This window comes from Bombus bifarius, unplaced genomic scaffold, assembly GCF_011952205.1.
Source record: "Bombus bifarius isolate JDL3187 unplaced genomic scaffold, Bbif_JDL3187 scf7180000008203, whole genome shotgun sequence".
In the NCBI taxonomy this organism is placed as follows: Eukaryota; Metazoa; Arthropoda; class Insecta; order Hymenoptera; family Apidae; genus Bombus; species Bombus bifarius.
Genome location: NW_022884507.1, coordinates 1,400,791 through 1,417,568, shown reverse-complemented (window position 1 = coordinate 1,417,568; position 16,778 = coordinate 1,400,791). Strand labels below are relative to the sequence as shown.

The window sequence follows — 16,778 nt, the reverse complement described above, 5'->3', positions numbered from 1 at the left end:
GCAGACAAGCAGATAGTAGCAGGCATCGATAGAACGAAGAAGAAGGGGTACAGACTACAGACGACAATTCGAGTGTAGTTTTCGGCGAACAGTGCGCGTTTGTGCCATCCTTTCGACAATCTCGCCACCTACTCTACAGTTTCGTACGCTCGCGATTATATTTACCGCGGTATCTTCATTAAAGAGATGTCGAATTATTCTTACTATTACGTGAAAGTAATCGCCGACGGCACCGACAACTCGAGAACCTACAAATTTTTAAAAGGGTAAGCTTTCTGTAGGACGATATTCCGACGACCTATCATCGGCATATTATGTTCGGTTTCTTTCTTTTCATCGTTCGTCTGTCCAACATTGCCTGTATGATCGCGGACAGCGTGAAAAGTGCTAGATCGCGTTACTCGAAATTCCTAAAAGGGAATAAGACGTCAGTGTGGAATGCACGTGGCTCGCACTAATTCGTACGACGAACAGCATAGATGCTAATTTCTGCAGAAAAGGTGATTTATTCGTAGGAATCCCATCTTGTTTAAACCACCAGAGGACACATGGTCCACATATGGTCGCTACAATCTTTTGTCACGGTTGCTCCGAGGAGGACTGTCTGGTTCAGGTGATATCCATCATCCAGCGAATGCCGTTTTCAAGGTCCGTGCTTGGTCAGTCGCATACTTTTTAATGATTATCGTTAAAACCGCTAACATCCAAGCCCATTGGTGTAATATCTAAACAGACGATAAGAGAAACTAATGGAACGAGGAACTACTACACCCGGTGATTTATCAACTAATTTCTCTTCTATTCTTCTCTTTTATCCGCCTTCTTAATAACATTTTACGGCTGATTTACACGCCTGAAAGACATTCCACCGAGCGAATACACTGCCAGTGAAATATATTCACTCGGTAAAAGCGAGGATGAAGTCGAGACGTCGCGTCGGCGGACGATGCTCGAATAATGTCAGTAAGGGGAAATCCTTTTTTTTCTCAAGCACCATTTGGAACGCTGCCAAATTTAGCCTTAACCTAAAACGAACCCCCTCGTATACACGATGCCGACTATAACGTGAAACGAAATTTGTATTTTTAGTCTCGTACTGCCAAGGTTGTTCCCCAGTTTTCCTGTTGCCACATTTCAAACCAGCTTCCAACGTAAAGCCTCCCTATCTTTCATTTAGTGACTGTTTCTCTTTGCAAAATATCGTTTCCACGTTACTTACGATACGGTTTAATCGATATTTATTTTGCAGATGTCGTATAAAATCGAAACATTAACCGAAATGCTTGGGATTTCGTTATTCAGGTTTTATTACGTCCGGTATATTAATAATTAATCGATCGTCTTTCGTTCCTTGTGTTTGGCTGAATTTTACACGCAATACCAAAGTATTGCACCGATAGAATCGGATAATATCGTTTAGATCTTCGTAATTAAATTTCACAAAAAGCATCCCAGCGAAGATTACAAGACAACGCGTTTATTCTCTTTGGCACGAGAATGTCTTTCAAACTATAGCATCGTGCAAGATGTAGCAACAGATTACGCTTATTGCATTACCTGTGTTATATTGCATCTCTCTGATATTTGACGATCTTCCGCCCAAGACTCAATTTATCAGGATAATCGCTAAATATACATTATTACGGTGCCTATTTCACGGAACAATAGTTCCACGAACGATATTATCTGGAAAGAAAATTTTTTTTTTTTAATTTAAACAGACTGGTAAACACTAAAACTTATCATTGTTATATTTGAGTCATTCAAGGTAAATAGTGGAATTCCATAATTTTTAACTTTCTACATTTAGATAGGTAAACAAGCAAAGAAAAACATAGTGAAACAAAGAAATTTTAGACGGTATAGCGTTTGCACACAACTGTATATGTTTCTATATATGCAATAATTGGGCGTCACGACGCGTTGTGGCGCCGACAGCGCGCCGTCGTTCATCGAGCGGGGAGGATGCTTTCGTTCCAGAGATCTATCTCTTAAGAAAAGTCAGTGTTTCTCGAGTATTTCTGTATCGAAGATGTTTCCACGGTATCGTGGCTGAGTTTCTTAACTAAAGTACCAAAATACCTTAACAAAGGTTTAACAAGATAAATTCAGTGCAACTTCGTGGATTTTGTGGTAAAATTTCGGCATTATCATTCGACCATATTGTAAATGTTGTCGGCAATTAATGGTATAAACGAAACTTAAATATCAGACACGAAGAGTTCTTTTGTGTTTACATCGCTTTTACTCCGAAGGATCGCTGAGGAATTGAATTTCGTTGGATAACCGGAAAATACGATGAATGAAAGCTTTTCTGCGTATCATGGTGATGTTGCACTGTGACACTACCGATGTACCGTGAACGATTTGATTTTCTATTGATATTCACTCTATCCGTCGATATACTTTATTTAAACGAACGTCTTACTGAAATTACATATCGACATATGATACACGAATCGATTGAGAATTGACAACGACTCTAGTAGAAAATAATTTAATTTTCAATAATGGCGGCACAATGATTAAAAGAATATAACACTTATTTCTTATGCCTTGTTTCCAACTATATCTCAATAGTAAAGTTCTTCGTAACCATTAGATATGTTATTCGAAAAATTGGATGATCGTTTTGTTTGGCAATTGAAACGAATGAATCAGAATTGAAAGATCAAAGAATATTGTACATTGTATAGAAGACGTTGAAAATTTCTTTTGATTACTCTTTTGATGGATTCTTTTGAGTTGCGAAGTTGATTAAAAAAACGAGGTACAAAAAAATGCAGAAAAGTAAAAATTACTCAGAATCTTTTGTATTTGAAGTTTCATAATTACTATCAATGTGGATCAATGTCTAGGTACTTCAAGGTAGTGATACGTCAGACTAAATTTGGAGGTCGATGTTCGAAATCTGTATGACGCATCGTCATCGTCAATGCCTGTACTTTCACATGACTTCCTTTCAGGGCATCATATTTTTTTCTTAACATTATACTACGCAAAGATATGATGTCTCATCCATCTTCTTTTCACTCAATCTTTTTACTTTCACTAATATTCAAGTAAAATTAAAAAATAATAAGGTTACGTTAAACTCCTCGTTACGAGTAATTATCTTTAATATCGCAAATGAGCATTCATTAAAATTATTTACTTGACGACTATTATGATTGAAAAAATTCAGATATAAAATTGTTCGTATCTATGGCATTTATTGAAAAACTTGCATGTGATATTGTGTTAAAATTCCGGTTATCAATGAGATTTTAAATCGACTATGTTTCAATTTTACCATATGTATTCACTTTCACCTTCACTTCACTGGCCAACGGCCTCTTATAAGGAAAATTGATTTTTCAAGCAACAACGACATAAACTACAAAATTTAAAGCAACATCACGCTCCGTTGCAATAATCCATAGCGTGAGCCACTTTGGAACTGGAAGACAGGTTAGTTACGCCAGAAGTAACTGAAACGTTACGAAACTGTAATAAAAACAAGAGTATATAACAGGTGAATTATATAGATATATTCGCCACAAATTCACGACATATATATGTACGTATACGTAGTTAAATCGTTAGTCATTCATCTTCCACATCTACGTTGTGTGATGTTGTGAACGTTCAACGAAATACTAACAATAAGTCCGGAGTTCAGTAATATATGTATATGTGTAAGTTCGAATCGTATAACGTACATCTCACGAAGGTCAATTTAGCAAATCTTTTCTTATCAATCGATCGGAAAACCATCGAGTTACGTTAAAAAGCATGTACGTTTTCAAGTTTTGTTCAATGAGTTAGGTGTCAGTACGGTCGAAACACATAAAAACTGGTGCTCGAAGTAGCAAGTTGTTATCATTCGCTACGTTTCAGGAAGACGCCCTTATCAGTCGACGCTATTTATTCTGATTCTCGTCGAATACATCTAAATAATAAAAAGATTTTTTTGTACGACGCGTGACACGTTCCTATTGATTTTACATTTCCGTGCAGTTCCGGCACTCTGACAACGACGGATAATTCGAAATCCTGAATAAAGATCTGTCAAATCTTAACAACAGCAGAATGAATCACTTTTCGTACGGATGGAAACCTGAAGTGGTCGAACCAGAATTTATACAACAAGTAGCGTCGAAAGCGGAAGTGAGTATTAGTATGAAGCTACAATTTTATGGCTGTTAATTATAGGAATAGGTTCGTATTGCATAAAGTCAAAGTAATTATTAAACGTCTGTTCAACATCGATTACGCAATAAAGTTAATTGGAAATTAGATCGCAAGGATGTATTTAAAGTTTAAAAAATCCCGCTCTACATGTTAATTCGCGACATGTCTCATAGATGGTGTATACGTTATTCTATTAAAACGCATGCGCTAGGGTCCAAAAGTATAGAAATATACCGAACAGAGCCGAATGAAGTCGAACACAGACGAGTTATAATGTCTATTTATACTGGTTTGTGTATATGGACGGTTTGACGAATTGCAATTGCAAAATTATGCCAGGGAACGGTATGTCAACATATCAGATTCGTTCTTTTTCGTATGCAATAGCTGATATTTGCTATTAGAAAAAAATTCCTCAGAAGAATCGTCTGCGTTATGGCGCCTTTAGCCGTGTTACGTGACGAAACCTAGGTAAGGGTAAGAGGAGAATGATCTCAGTCCGTGTCTCCAGACTTGTCAACGTAACGGTTCTGTGTGCGCACTGTGAAAACCCGTGGAATAACAGCTTTGGAATTTCTGTGTGACTTTCATTTATCGCCTAAAGTTTGAATTATTTGGCTCCATATAACGAACACGTGACATAAGCTAGCTACTAGATACTCTAATCAGGGTGTAATCATTGTGGAAAATGAGTTATTATTACGGCGATGGGAACGGAGCTGCGCTCGACGATGTATTCGTTAAGGCGGCGGTCGAAGTCAAACGATTCCTCCCGTCGCTTTTCAACATCAAAGTGGTACGCGTTTCTCTAAAGCGACGACCAATCTTTTATTGTTAGGTTTTTAATCAGTCAACTTACAATGCTGTTCCACTACGTTGTTATTGTCATCGTTCTTCTTAATTGAAAATACCTTGAGAAACTTGTTTCAAATGATTTTATCTGAACGACAACGCTTTTAATAGGTCATGTTTCTTTTAACATGTTGAAATACTCTGTATCTTCTCGCATTTCATTTGGTGGTGGTAGAAGCGATAAACTATTTGCTTGATCTTATATGGAATAATTGTACAAGTAATTATTTTTTTAACTAACACGACTGAAATATTTGTGTCATTTATATGAAATTCTTAATTCAGTTTAAATCTAAACAAAGTGTAAATTTTATTGCTATTGCGTCTTATTACATTAAAGATGAAACTGTAGAAAGATTGACGAATACCCTTCGATTTCGACGATTTTTGGGTATGTTGTAGAAATCGACGTTTCGAGCAACTCTTTCTTATACGTATAAGACTGGACTCGTTTAGTTTTCGAGATATTCGCCAAAGACTGCCGGTATCCAATACCGATATATACGTTGCCACAGACGCACGACTATAGACAGAATTCATTGTAACGGTATCGGCAGTTCAATATCCCGAAAACTAAGCGAGTCCAGTCCAAATATGTATAGGAAAAAGTTGTTCAAAACATCGATTTCTGGAACATATCCAAAAATCAACGAAATCGAAGGGTAGTCGGTCTTTCTACAGTTTCACCGCGCTAAATAATATCCTATACTTATTAACACCAAATGACTACGTTAATCTTATGTTAACAATTATTTGATAATCTTCAGGGAAATATGAAGTAGATCCTAGCTATATAAAAAAAATTATAATAAATAGAATTTTCTACAACAATCATATACATGGTATTAATTTTCCTCAACATCTTCGTTGTATGTGTGTGTATCACGTTACTAATTCTCGGATGCATTCTGCAACTTAAAATTACACGTAATGCGTTTAATTCATTGCTGTATGTATCTGATGACGCTAACTTTCCAACTAATTTCGTTCACGTTTTATTGCATGTTTGGACATTTCGTCAGCTATTTATTTCTAATTATTATGATAATTAACCGGTTTCAGGTTATATGTGACTCCTTACAAATTCTGCATAAAATATGTTACTGCTTTCCTTACATTTACTTTTTCTAAACATATTCTCTACTTATCATTATATAGGCTTTGCCTAATTACTTTCGTCCATTAATTTAATTAATCCTAGACTCTTAGCAACCTTCTAACAATGATATTCTGCTCGCATATTTAGATGCATATCATGTATTACGTTACATCTGTGTTAATTAAACCATTTATCCGTATTCTTTCGGTACTGTCTTTGAAAATTAAAGGACACATTCCGGTGATGATATAATCTAATTGCTTTAACAACGTCAGTATTTACTTGAACAAATTCACTGCAGAAAAATTGGCGTAATAATAAGATTCACACATGTCATTTCCATTCAGTGTACGCATGATACTTAAGAGCAGTTTAAAACCGGAAGTCGTGCTCGAATTAAATAAAGCTACGCGACTGAAGTGTTACGAACATTCCAACATGTATGTGACTTTTTAAGTCTCTAGATTCGTAAACGATTTTTTATCGCCTTTTTTAAAATATTCGTTAACGTAGTTAAACAAGTTAAAGTTAAAGTTTGACTGGTGGAGAGATAGAGGTTATTTCGATATTATTTCCAGTAAAAATTAATCCAGGTACTGTGAAGAACGGAGTAACGAAGTGAGAGTGATCATTTTAAAAGATGATGACGTTCCGTTCCGACAATTCAATGAACGAGTACGCATTCTTTATCTCTCGTGATGTGTTTGCAAGGAACATGATTAAACAAAATGCTCCTATTATGCGTCATGTGTACACGTTATTACTCAACTTCTCATTCATCGCACGTGCACTAAGAAAAATACTCTAGATAGGAAAACGTGTTTTGTTAAGTTTGTTAACACGAGATGCGAAACAACCTTTTCTTCTATGAATAAACAAAAAGTATCCTATAAATACAGCTACAAAGCATTTCACACGGAACTAAGATGCAGATTAAAAAATCTTATTCTATAATTGCCTAAAGAATTAATTCTTGTCCGTTTACACGATACTCTCGGCTACATACTGAATCGATATAGTAAATGATTAAAACGATCAGCATTTTCTTCTACCATTTTACTTATAATAAAAATTTGATAACGTTTACCTTTCCAAATAAAAGAAGCTATATACCTTTTGTTGATAAAATTCCTAAATTAACAAAGCTCTGGTATATCACTGATATCACCTGGTGCTAAGTGACTAAGATACTAACGTCTATGACGAGAAGTTGCTTTGTGCGCACATTTTAAACCGCACCAACCGTATCTCGATACGTAATCTGAAATAGATGTGGTCAAGCTGTCTTCCGTTTGTAATAATGTATTTGCCATATGTGATAAAATTAATGAGAAGGTTTGCAGCCACAGTATACTTCCGTCCGCAATCGAGATTATACATACACTTCAGTTTGTTTATTATAGTAAAAGTATTTAAACGTTCGAACAGCTAGGCACATATTTTCGTTCTTCTTCATTTTTAATCAGAACAAGATAATTCTAGTGGAATTTTGTGCACGCAATTGTAATTTCGGTTACGGTATACGATCATTTTTACTCGTTGATATATCAAAATGGAACGACGAAAGTACACGAACTACAGATACTTAGATTATTTAGCGGAAAGTGTAGCTGAGTTGAAACTGTTACCAAAACTAAGACATGCCAGAAATATCAATATCGAGAAAAAAAGCACGATTCCTAATATCGCTCAAGGAAAGCTTCTATCTCATACAAAATTCTCCGAAAAAGAAAACTTAAACTCTCGATCGAAATCAACGAAAGAAAAGAACACTTACAAAGACAAACCTCTAAGGACAACCGCAAATTTTATTGGGAAACCCTACTATAACGTAGGCTATCGTAGGAATTGTTTGTTAGAATTTGTTAGAATTGTTACGAGGAAGAAAGATTTCGTATGAAAAAGTTTGGAACTGTGTAGAAAGGCATTGTTTTTGTTTCAGTTAGGAGAAAAGGGTTCTGGCTTCAGACCCCGAGCAGCGGTTCAAGATTTTAGCAAACTTAAGCAAGAATGTTTGGCTACGGGGACACTTTTCGAGGATCCCGAATTTCCAGCGGATGATTCATCGTTATATTTCTCGAAAAGGCCAGACAGATATATAGAATGGAAACGACCAATGGTAGATCGTCTTTATCTATCTTTATCTCGAACTCTTTATAATTTACGATGTTATGTATCGTGTAACTATATTTTTTAAGCTGTTTTTTTTTTCGTTTGTACCGTAATTACAGAGTTCTAGAAAGTATTACATAGAAAATATTCATGCAATTTGCTTCGATATTTTCTTTCTTCGGCTGCAATTTTTGAGGCTGATAAAGCTTCGATCGAAGACCAAGTATACGATATCGTATCGTAGAAACGGAAACCCGTAGGAAGCCGTCGATGATGTACAACGTCGATTGAGCGTCAAAGTATTATTCAAGTTATTCGCTTGTATCTTTATTTCATATCGCGCAATGTACATGGTTTAAAACATTTTCCCATTTCGATGTCACTTGTGCTTATGGAATTCTAATTCCAATCTCCAAAATCTCCAAATGAAATTGTAAATGTACAGGTCCGATCTAGCGATAAAACGTGGTAAAGCATCGACTACAAGGAGATGATGACGGTCTAATTACGTAGCCTTAACCAGAATAATTGTTAACATTTACATTGGAGTATTTGATTACAGGAAATCGCGGACAACCCTCAACTGTTCGTCGAGGGTTTTTCCAGATTCGACGTTCAGCAAGGCGAATTAGGAGATTGTTGGCTTCTGGCAGCAGTCGCAAATCTCACGATGGATGCCAATTTGTTTTTCCAAGTAGTCCCAGAAGACCAGAGTTTCGAAGAAAACTACGCCGGTATATTTCATTTCAGGTATTCCCACGTCTTATTATCATACTGCGTAAATTGAAAACGTTTATTCGGCTAAATCTATATACGTATATACGTATTAACGTTAAACAGATTCTGGCAGTACGGTAGATGGGTAGACGTGGTGATCGACGACAGATTACCGACCTACCGCGGCGAATTGGTATATCTGCATTCGGCTGAGATCAACGAATTCTGGAGTGCTCTTTTGGAAAAGGCGTACGCGAAGCTTCATGGCTCGTACGAAGCTTTGAAAGGCGGAACCACCTGTGAGGCCATGGAGGATTTTACGGGTGGTGTGACGGAAATGTATCAGATGGACCAAACCCCTCCAAATCTATTTAGTATTTTGCTAAAAGCTTACGAAAGGAACTCGCTAATGGGCTGTTCGATAGAGGTAGACCGACGTTTCTGATCTTCTGTGCTCGTTGAACGAGCGTAATCAAGCTAATTTGATTATTTTAGCCTGATCCAAATATATTGGAAGCCGAGACGCCTCAAGGACTGATCAGAGGCCATGCTTACAGTATTACACGTGTCAAATATGTGGAGATTCAAACGCCAAACCAATTTGGGAAAATACCGCTACTTAGACTTAGAAATCCATGGGGTAACGAGGCAGAATGGAATGGTCCGTGGAGCGATCAGTAAGTTATTCATCAGATTCGAGCTGATTTACCCAGAATATAGGATCTTTTGCTCGATGAAATGTGGCGTGCTAAGTATAAAATGTAGGATCTTTACTACAATTAGTTCATTTACAATGGATTAAACAGATATTGGTTAAATAGGAAACGATGGTTGTTTAACATGAACTAATCACAATAACGTATTATAATTAAGACAAGTAGATAGTTAATTTGCAACTCTCGTCACCACGGATCCAACGCTCTCTCTCTTCTGACTTCTCGATTTACATTCCCTGACTTCTCGACTAATACTCTCTGGCTTCTCAACTGACACTCTCCGACTTCTCAACTAACACTAACTGTTTGTTCGACCAATCGCGGAGAGACGTAGTCGCTAGGAGAGACGTCAACGGGAGCCGTAAATTCCCGTTACGATTATAACAATCGACACCACGACTTGATCGATCCCCTGATTTCCGTTGAGATAATAGGGGTGATTGAGTTGGTATAACACCGTGATTCACAGAATTATAAATTATATATTTCCAACACTTAGATTACACTGATGAGCATAGATAGATAGATAATCACTTATCGCACGAAGATAAGATAGATATGTACGTTAGAGCAGGGCTCTTATAATTGGATTTAATGTATTAGTGGACGTAGCACTATAAGATATTTAGGAGAGGAAATGTATGCTCGACAATACCGAGACCGACTCTCGCGTTATGCTTAGACTGCCCCGATAGGCATTAGCGTTAGACTTAGTAGTTGACTTTTCCAACGATGTAGAAGAAGTGAAGTTGAGTGACGATGCTGTGTCGGAGGAAAGCTAGTGATGGGTGTGTCTAGCGCATGGGATCATCGGATTTGTTCATGCCATTTTAGGTCAAGAAGTGAGGACAGTATACATTGCCTCGGATTAGACAAACGAAGGTTGGTGGACTAGGAAGAGTCTTAACCGCCCTCGATAGAAAGTTGCTAGTAGGAAGCATCGTACGTGAAAAAAACTAACTTTCCCGTGTCAAGCCGCAGTAAACAATAGTCTTTGGAAACTGATTTAGAAAAGACATTTGTTGGGTCTGAAGGACCTTAGCAGGCAAGTGACTCGGGTTTATGACGGGTGCTTAAGGCTATTGAGGGTACGCCGTACGGAAGAGCGGACATCTGGTGTCTGTCTGGCCCGCGGTGTGTGACCTGGGCCAGGCAGAGAGTCGCCCGGCGTAACACTAACTGTTAATTCGTCTTTCTCCCTTAGCATCCCTTTGTGTTTTGTCTTAGCCGCGCCACGCGCGTGTTCCGCAACCGTTCGTGGCCAAGGTCATTGTTGGGCCTGTCGGCACTTAGACTTTCTCCCGACATTATTTATAGTTCACCCGATATCTCTTAGACCTCTCGTCCACGATACTACAAAAATGAATGTTTGTTTAATAGATCACCAGAGTGGAGATTCATTCCTGATCATGAGAAGGAAGAGCTAGGCTTGACCTTCGACATGGATGGTGAATTTTGGATGTCATTCCAGGATTTTACGCGATATTTTACGCAACTAGAAATATGTAACTTGAATCCAGACTCGTTGACCGAAGACGATCTAAATGCTGGTAAAAAGAAATGGGAGATGAGCGTGTTCGAAGGGGAATGGGTACGCGGAGTTACGGCAGGAGGATGTAGGAACTTTTTAGGTAAATGTGCCTTTTCGTTAGTATTCGTCGTTCTTGTTATTCTAAAGTACTAATAGATGTTATTTTTGATGTGACTCGCAGAAACCTTCTGGCATAATCCGCAATACCGAATTACTCTCGAGTACCCAGATGAAGATGACGATAAATGTACAGTCATTGTTGCGTTGATGCAGAAAAATAGGCGAGCACAGAGAAGAATGGGTGCAGAATGTCTGACAATTGGATTTGCCATATACCATGTATGTACTTATGTAGCACTGATAATGTTAAAAAAGGATCCATATCCTAGTAATTTTTAAATATTCGTACAATCTTGTTACGGTTATGGGAGATAATATATATTGATTATAACGATTGCAAATATACAGTTGGAGTATCCCGAACGGTTACCCAAGCCATTGGACATTAATTTCTTCAAATACAACGCGTCGGTAGCAAGATCGCCAGCATTTATAAATTTACGAGAAGTAACGTGCCGTTTCAAATTACCACCTGGTGCATATTGCATAGTTCCAAGTACGTTTGACCCTAATGAAGAGGGCGAATTTTTGCTGAGAATATTCTCCGAAAATAAGAACAATATGGAGTAAGTAATCTCTTGCTTAAATTAAAAAAGATGTAAGAAGAGAGGGAGAGAGAGAAAGAAACTAAAATATTGATATTAAAACTATATTCTTTCAGAGAAAATGATGATGAAGTTGGTGTTGGAGAAATTGATGATAGGGTAAGAGAAATAGTGTTTGATATTTGTTTTTTACAGTACGTGCACAGTCAGCATGATGATTTTGTACAACTCATTAACACGCATTGTAATACAAGTAACGAACTGAAAACCAGTTCATTATTTACACTATGCATTTGCATATTGATAACCTAAATCTAAGCTGTTAAGCTTTTATAATGCTTTTAAAGAATATCGAATATGAATTACAGTCTAGATCTACCATGTATGTGTTTGGTCCCAACTACCAATGTGTAACCAAATCGATCTAAGAAAATTTACTCGATGATCGTGAATCTTAATTAATAATTCGTAACAATTCGCATGTTGATGTTGCTTGGCTTCTAGGTCATTAATCCCAAAGGTGATAACGTACACGAAGATGGAGATAAGGTAAGTAATGTGCACGCTAATATGTTTTTAATTAAATTCACACACTAACAAGATCCAATTACAATTTTTACAACAAATACAAATGCAACGTTTAATATAGTATGTCTAATAATAATTAATAAAATCTCTGTGATATTGGACTTTATGAATTATCTTTATTTGTATTATTAAACTTTTATATTTTTATCTTTTCAAGGTTCGAGAAGAACCAGATCCAGACCGTAATGCAGACAAAGTTCGAGAATTTTTCAAAAAGCTCGCTGGTGACGATATGGAAGTGGATTGGATGGAGCTAAAGGAAATTTTAGATTTTGCAATGCGAAAAGGTATAGTTATTTGTACTTAATTTGTTTATATTAACCGCATATCAAAATAATTCAGTTACAGTAATACCAAAGACCACGTTATAAGTAAAATTGAGAAAAATGTTTCGCATTTATCTTAATTTCACTATACAGGTATTTAAATATAATTGAAATGTGTACATCTTATATAATTGCGGTTAATATCTGTTTATTATATGTACATGAACAGTATTATATTTACTATATCACGCTACTCATGATATAGTATTACACATATTGTATATATTTTTAAGAGAAAATTCTGTTAGAAATAAGTTATTGATTTTATTTCATTGTTACGGCTGTCTGCTTATTATTCAAGAAGAAAGCTTTTATACCTTTACTTTCTCACAATAAGCTTCCGAAATAATGCTTTTTTACGTAATACCGTTTGCTGTCATTGACCATAGTAGAATTTACGTAATTACGCTTTTTTGTCAGCAATCATTCATTCGTTTAGAATACTTTATGGAAAGACACGCAAATGGCACAATGCATCTGATTTCGTAGCACTTCGATTAATTTGTTATTCACGTGAATCAATTATATACTGTGTGAACGCTAATGCAACTCAAATTTCATTCGCGTAATTATGCATGTTTTGTTTCTTGCTGTATAATTACTTCATACGTACTATACATAAATACATTTGGGTCCACATGGGAGATAGAAATACCTCGAGTCCATATTATACTGTAATTAATTCATGTTCTGGTTAAAATTGTTTCTTAACGACTAATAAACTGTTCGATCAGAACTTTTTAATTGACTTCCAAATTAACATTTGTTACGATTAAAAATGTCAAGACAATTTAAAAGTGATAGGAACCTGGCAACATTTCTAGACAAAGCTTTTATTTTACCTAAGAATCAAATATGCTGATAATACATACGATTTGTATACGAATTAATGAAAATATCTGTAATAGTATTGAAAATTTGTTATTTTTAACATGTATATTGATCGATCTGACCCGAATGTACATATGTAAAATTTAATGTTAACATGTAGCTGTATGTTACGGGTAGAACTACCACAGTCGGCGCGTCGTAGTGAGGCACATGCCCCTGAAACTGTACAAGGAAATGGTTCGTTTATCGACACTCTCATCTCACTGCTGTGCGGCATTGTTTGTAATAATGAACAGTACAGTAAGACTGTAGGTAAGGCATCGTCTAGTCTAGTACTTACATAGTACATACTTCACACTACAGGTCATACGTATGTAACATAGGAGACAGATATTTTGAAACATTAGGTCTTTTCAGAAGAAAAATGAGTTATTAGAACGCAATCGTAATTCTTCCTTTTAATTTTTTTAACATCTCAATCCTCGATAATAGTACCGCAAATTTTATATTAAGAAGGCATCGTTCATTTTATCCGATTGTTAAATGTAACACGTAATTTATAACTAATTGTTTGAAACAAATAACAAACGTATATGTATAATTGTAGAAGCGAGGCAAAAAAAGCTTAAAGACCGAATAATCAAAAAAGTTTGTGCATGTGCCTTTGTCATAAACAACATATACATATAAACCATTAACGATATTGCTTGAAAATAATTCATCGGACTTCGAATGCGAAATGTCGATAAAAATCTGTAGCTCTACCATATAATCCCATTATAATTATAACCTATTGTTATCTATTTATATTTTTACATCTGTGATGTTGCCATCTTCAATTATATATCTAACGATAATCCTTTAATATCTTTTACTTTGTAAGATTTCAGAAGTTTATGTAGTTGACCAAAATGTACAATATAAAACAATACATTTAAGTTTAATCGATTATAACGTTCAATATTATAAACATAAATGATTTCTATATTTCAGAAACGAATGATAAAGGATTCAGCAAGGATGTATGCCGTAGTATGGTGGCCATGTTAGATGTAGATCACTCTGGAAAACTCGGATTTGAAGAATTTCGAACATTATGGAACGACATAAGGAAATGGAGGGTACGCTAATTTATTGCTATCAATTGTTCACAATTTGAAACAAAAATTAGACAAATAGATTAGTGTATGGGAAAGATTATTTTTTTGGTGGATCATCCACTTTCCATTTATTAAAGAAACAGCTGTAATTAAATGAGAACAAAAAGCTTTACAAAACAACATTTGCTTTTCAGGCTGTGTTCAAGTTATACGACAAAGACGAATCGGGATATTTGAGTGCGTTTGAATTGAGGCAAGCATTAAATAGCGCAGGCTATCGACTCAATAATCACATTTTAAATATCTTGGTACATCGTTACGGAACGAAGGATGGTATGATCACCTTCGATGATTACATCATGTGTGCAGTTCGACTCAAGACAATGATAGGTAAACGAGTATCGATAAATATAATAGGACATCTATATCATAATATAGAAATTAACGAATATTTCCATTTCTCAGATATTTTCAGAGAACGAGATCCAGACTTAACTAATACGGCGACATTCACAATGGAAGAATGGATAGAGAAAACGTTATACTCGTAATCTAATACGTGTATCAAAATCATTGATAAAGATAAGGGAATATAAATACGTTCGTATCTTTTGTCATGCTATGTATGTATTAGGAAATACTTGACGATTCCATCACGTTTTTCATCTTGAGAAATTGCTTTTTCTATACTGCTGTTTTCCAGTTTGCTAATTGTACATTGATTAAACATAAAGTAAAAACGCAAGATATTTATTGAAAGAATATTTGTTTAGATATATGTTATTAGTAATGTTTCATAAATCTAAATGTATGACATTTTATAAAGTTTATATTAGTATCACAATTCCTTTCGAAAAGTGCATAGAAAGGAAGAAAAACATACATACAATTTTACTATATATAATAAATAATTTATTCTTTGTATTTTTGTCGAAACTATTATACATGTAAAGAGAATGTGCCTTAGTTAATGTATCGTTGTACCTATAAAATCTAATTATCTTAAAATGATAATAATTTATTATATCGGAAACTAGTCTATATTTTATACATGCTTTATCATCTCCTTCTCGTTCAATTATCGAGTGTACGAAAATTATAAGATCCAAAAAACTCTGTTTATATACTCCACACTGAATAAAGTTTAAGAACTCTCTATTTAGTGTAAGAAATATCTTTTTATTTTCTTTCTTTCACAATTATTGTAAAAAATTTCTTTGCCATGTATTTTTATGATATATAAAAAAATATTTTTACAAAGGATATTGTAAACAACAAAAAGTTTAATAAGATAAATTAAACTTACGTATTGTTGAATTCAACCGTTTGTCTATCTTGTTCCCGTTTATCTATTATACGATCAAGTAAGTCAGACCTGAAATAATTTACAACTTTTCCGATGCATAATGAATTTATGCTCATGAAGCAAATTGTTTTCATCGCTATAACGATTCATGCTTTTATCTAGAAATATACCTAGAAAGTGAAAAAAACTGTTTCACCACTTTGTAAAAGATGTATCCGGGAATAAATATTTTAGTTGTCCCCTTAAAACACACCACATATATTCGCAAATTTAAATATAATTCAATTTAATCTAATTAGTGTCAACGATTATTATATAATAGAAAAATAAAACTTTTTTTCACAATCACTACACGATCATCTAAACTTTTTCACTACGAATGAAACGAATAGCCTAATGTTATTATCGTAAATACACAACAAAATATAATTATTTCGGAAGGCTCACAAGTCACTTTTACACTGATTATACTGACTTCGAATATTATTTTCACTATCATGAAGGTAGATATAAATCTAATCTCTGCCTGATTACGACTGAGCAGCATAACTTTTAAACCATTTCTTCTTGGCGGCTTACTGACAGTTTGAATAACATATATAAATGAATATAGCTGTGTGTACGTATGACATTGTATATATTTAAGTACTATCAGGCATTACGTATATGTATGTATTATACAGAGAAATTAGCTTTAGTATTATACTAGAAATTAGAAAATAATAATTAAAGTTATAACTGTATTTCTTTGTAGTATAAATT

At 35.1% G+C, this 16,778-nt stretch overlaps 1 protein-coding gene and 1 long non-coding RNA gene across 13 annotated transcripts; one reads left to right on the top strand and one right to left on the bottom strand.

Moving 5' to 3' along the window:
- The first annotated feature begins 121 nt into the window (after positions 1-121).
- LOC117210369 (calpain-A-like) lies at positions 122-15,743 on the top strand. 12 transcript variants are annotated; one of them, XM_033453336.1, is made up of 17 exons: positions 2,148-2,165; positions 3,362-3,450; positions 4,000-4,149; positions 8,067-8,243; positions 8,799-8,986; positions 9,077-9,380; positions 9,449-9,630; positions 11,050-11,300; positions 11,382-11,539; positions 11,669-11,886; positions 11,982-12,024; positions 12,370-12,414; positions 12,611-12,740; positions 13,788-13,922; positions 14,604-14,731; positions 14,905-15,100; positions 15,176-15,743. In XM_033453336.1, the coding sequence occupies exons 3-17, from the start codon at positions 4,072-4,074 to the stop codon at positions 15,259-15,261; spliced, it is 2,319 nt and encodes a 772-aa protein (XP_033309227.1). In that variant the 5' UTR covers positions 2,148-2,165; positions 3,362-3,450; positions 4,000-4,071; the 3' UTR covers positions 15,262-15,743. The 12 variants fall into 12 exon arrangements, with proteins under 12 accessions (XP_033309222.1, XP_033309227.1, XP_033309226.1 ...); XM_033453331.1 differs by lacking the exons at positions 2,148-2,165; positions 3,362-3,450; positions 4,000-4,149 and adding exons at positions 122-266; positions 516-648; XM_033453335.1 differs by lacking the exon at positions 2,148-2,165 and having other exon boundaries at positions 3,327-3,450.
- LOC117210384 lies at positions 15,650-16,586 on the bottom strand. Its single transcript, XR_004488099.1, has 2 exons — positions 16,187-16,586; positions 15,650-16,085 (listed from the first exon to the last, which is right to left on the bottom strand). It is a non-coding gene; the product is annotated as an uncharacterized LOC117210384 (long non-coding RNA).
- Positions 16,587-16,778: the final 192 nt, after the last annotated feature.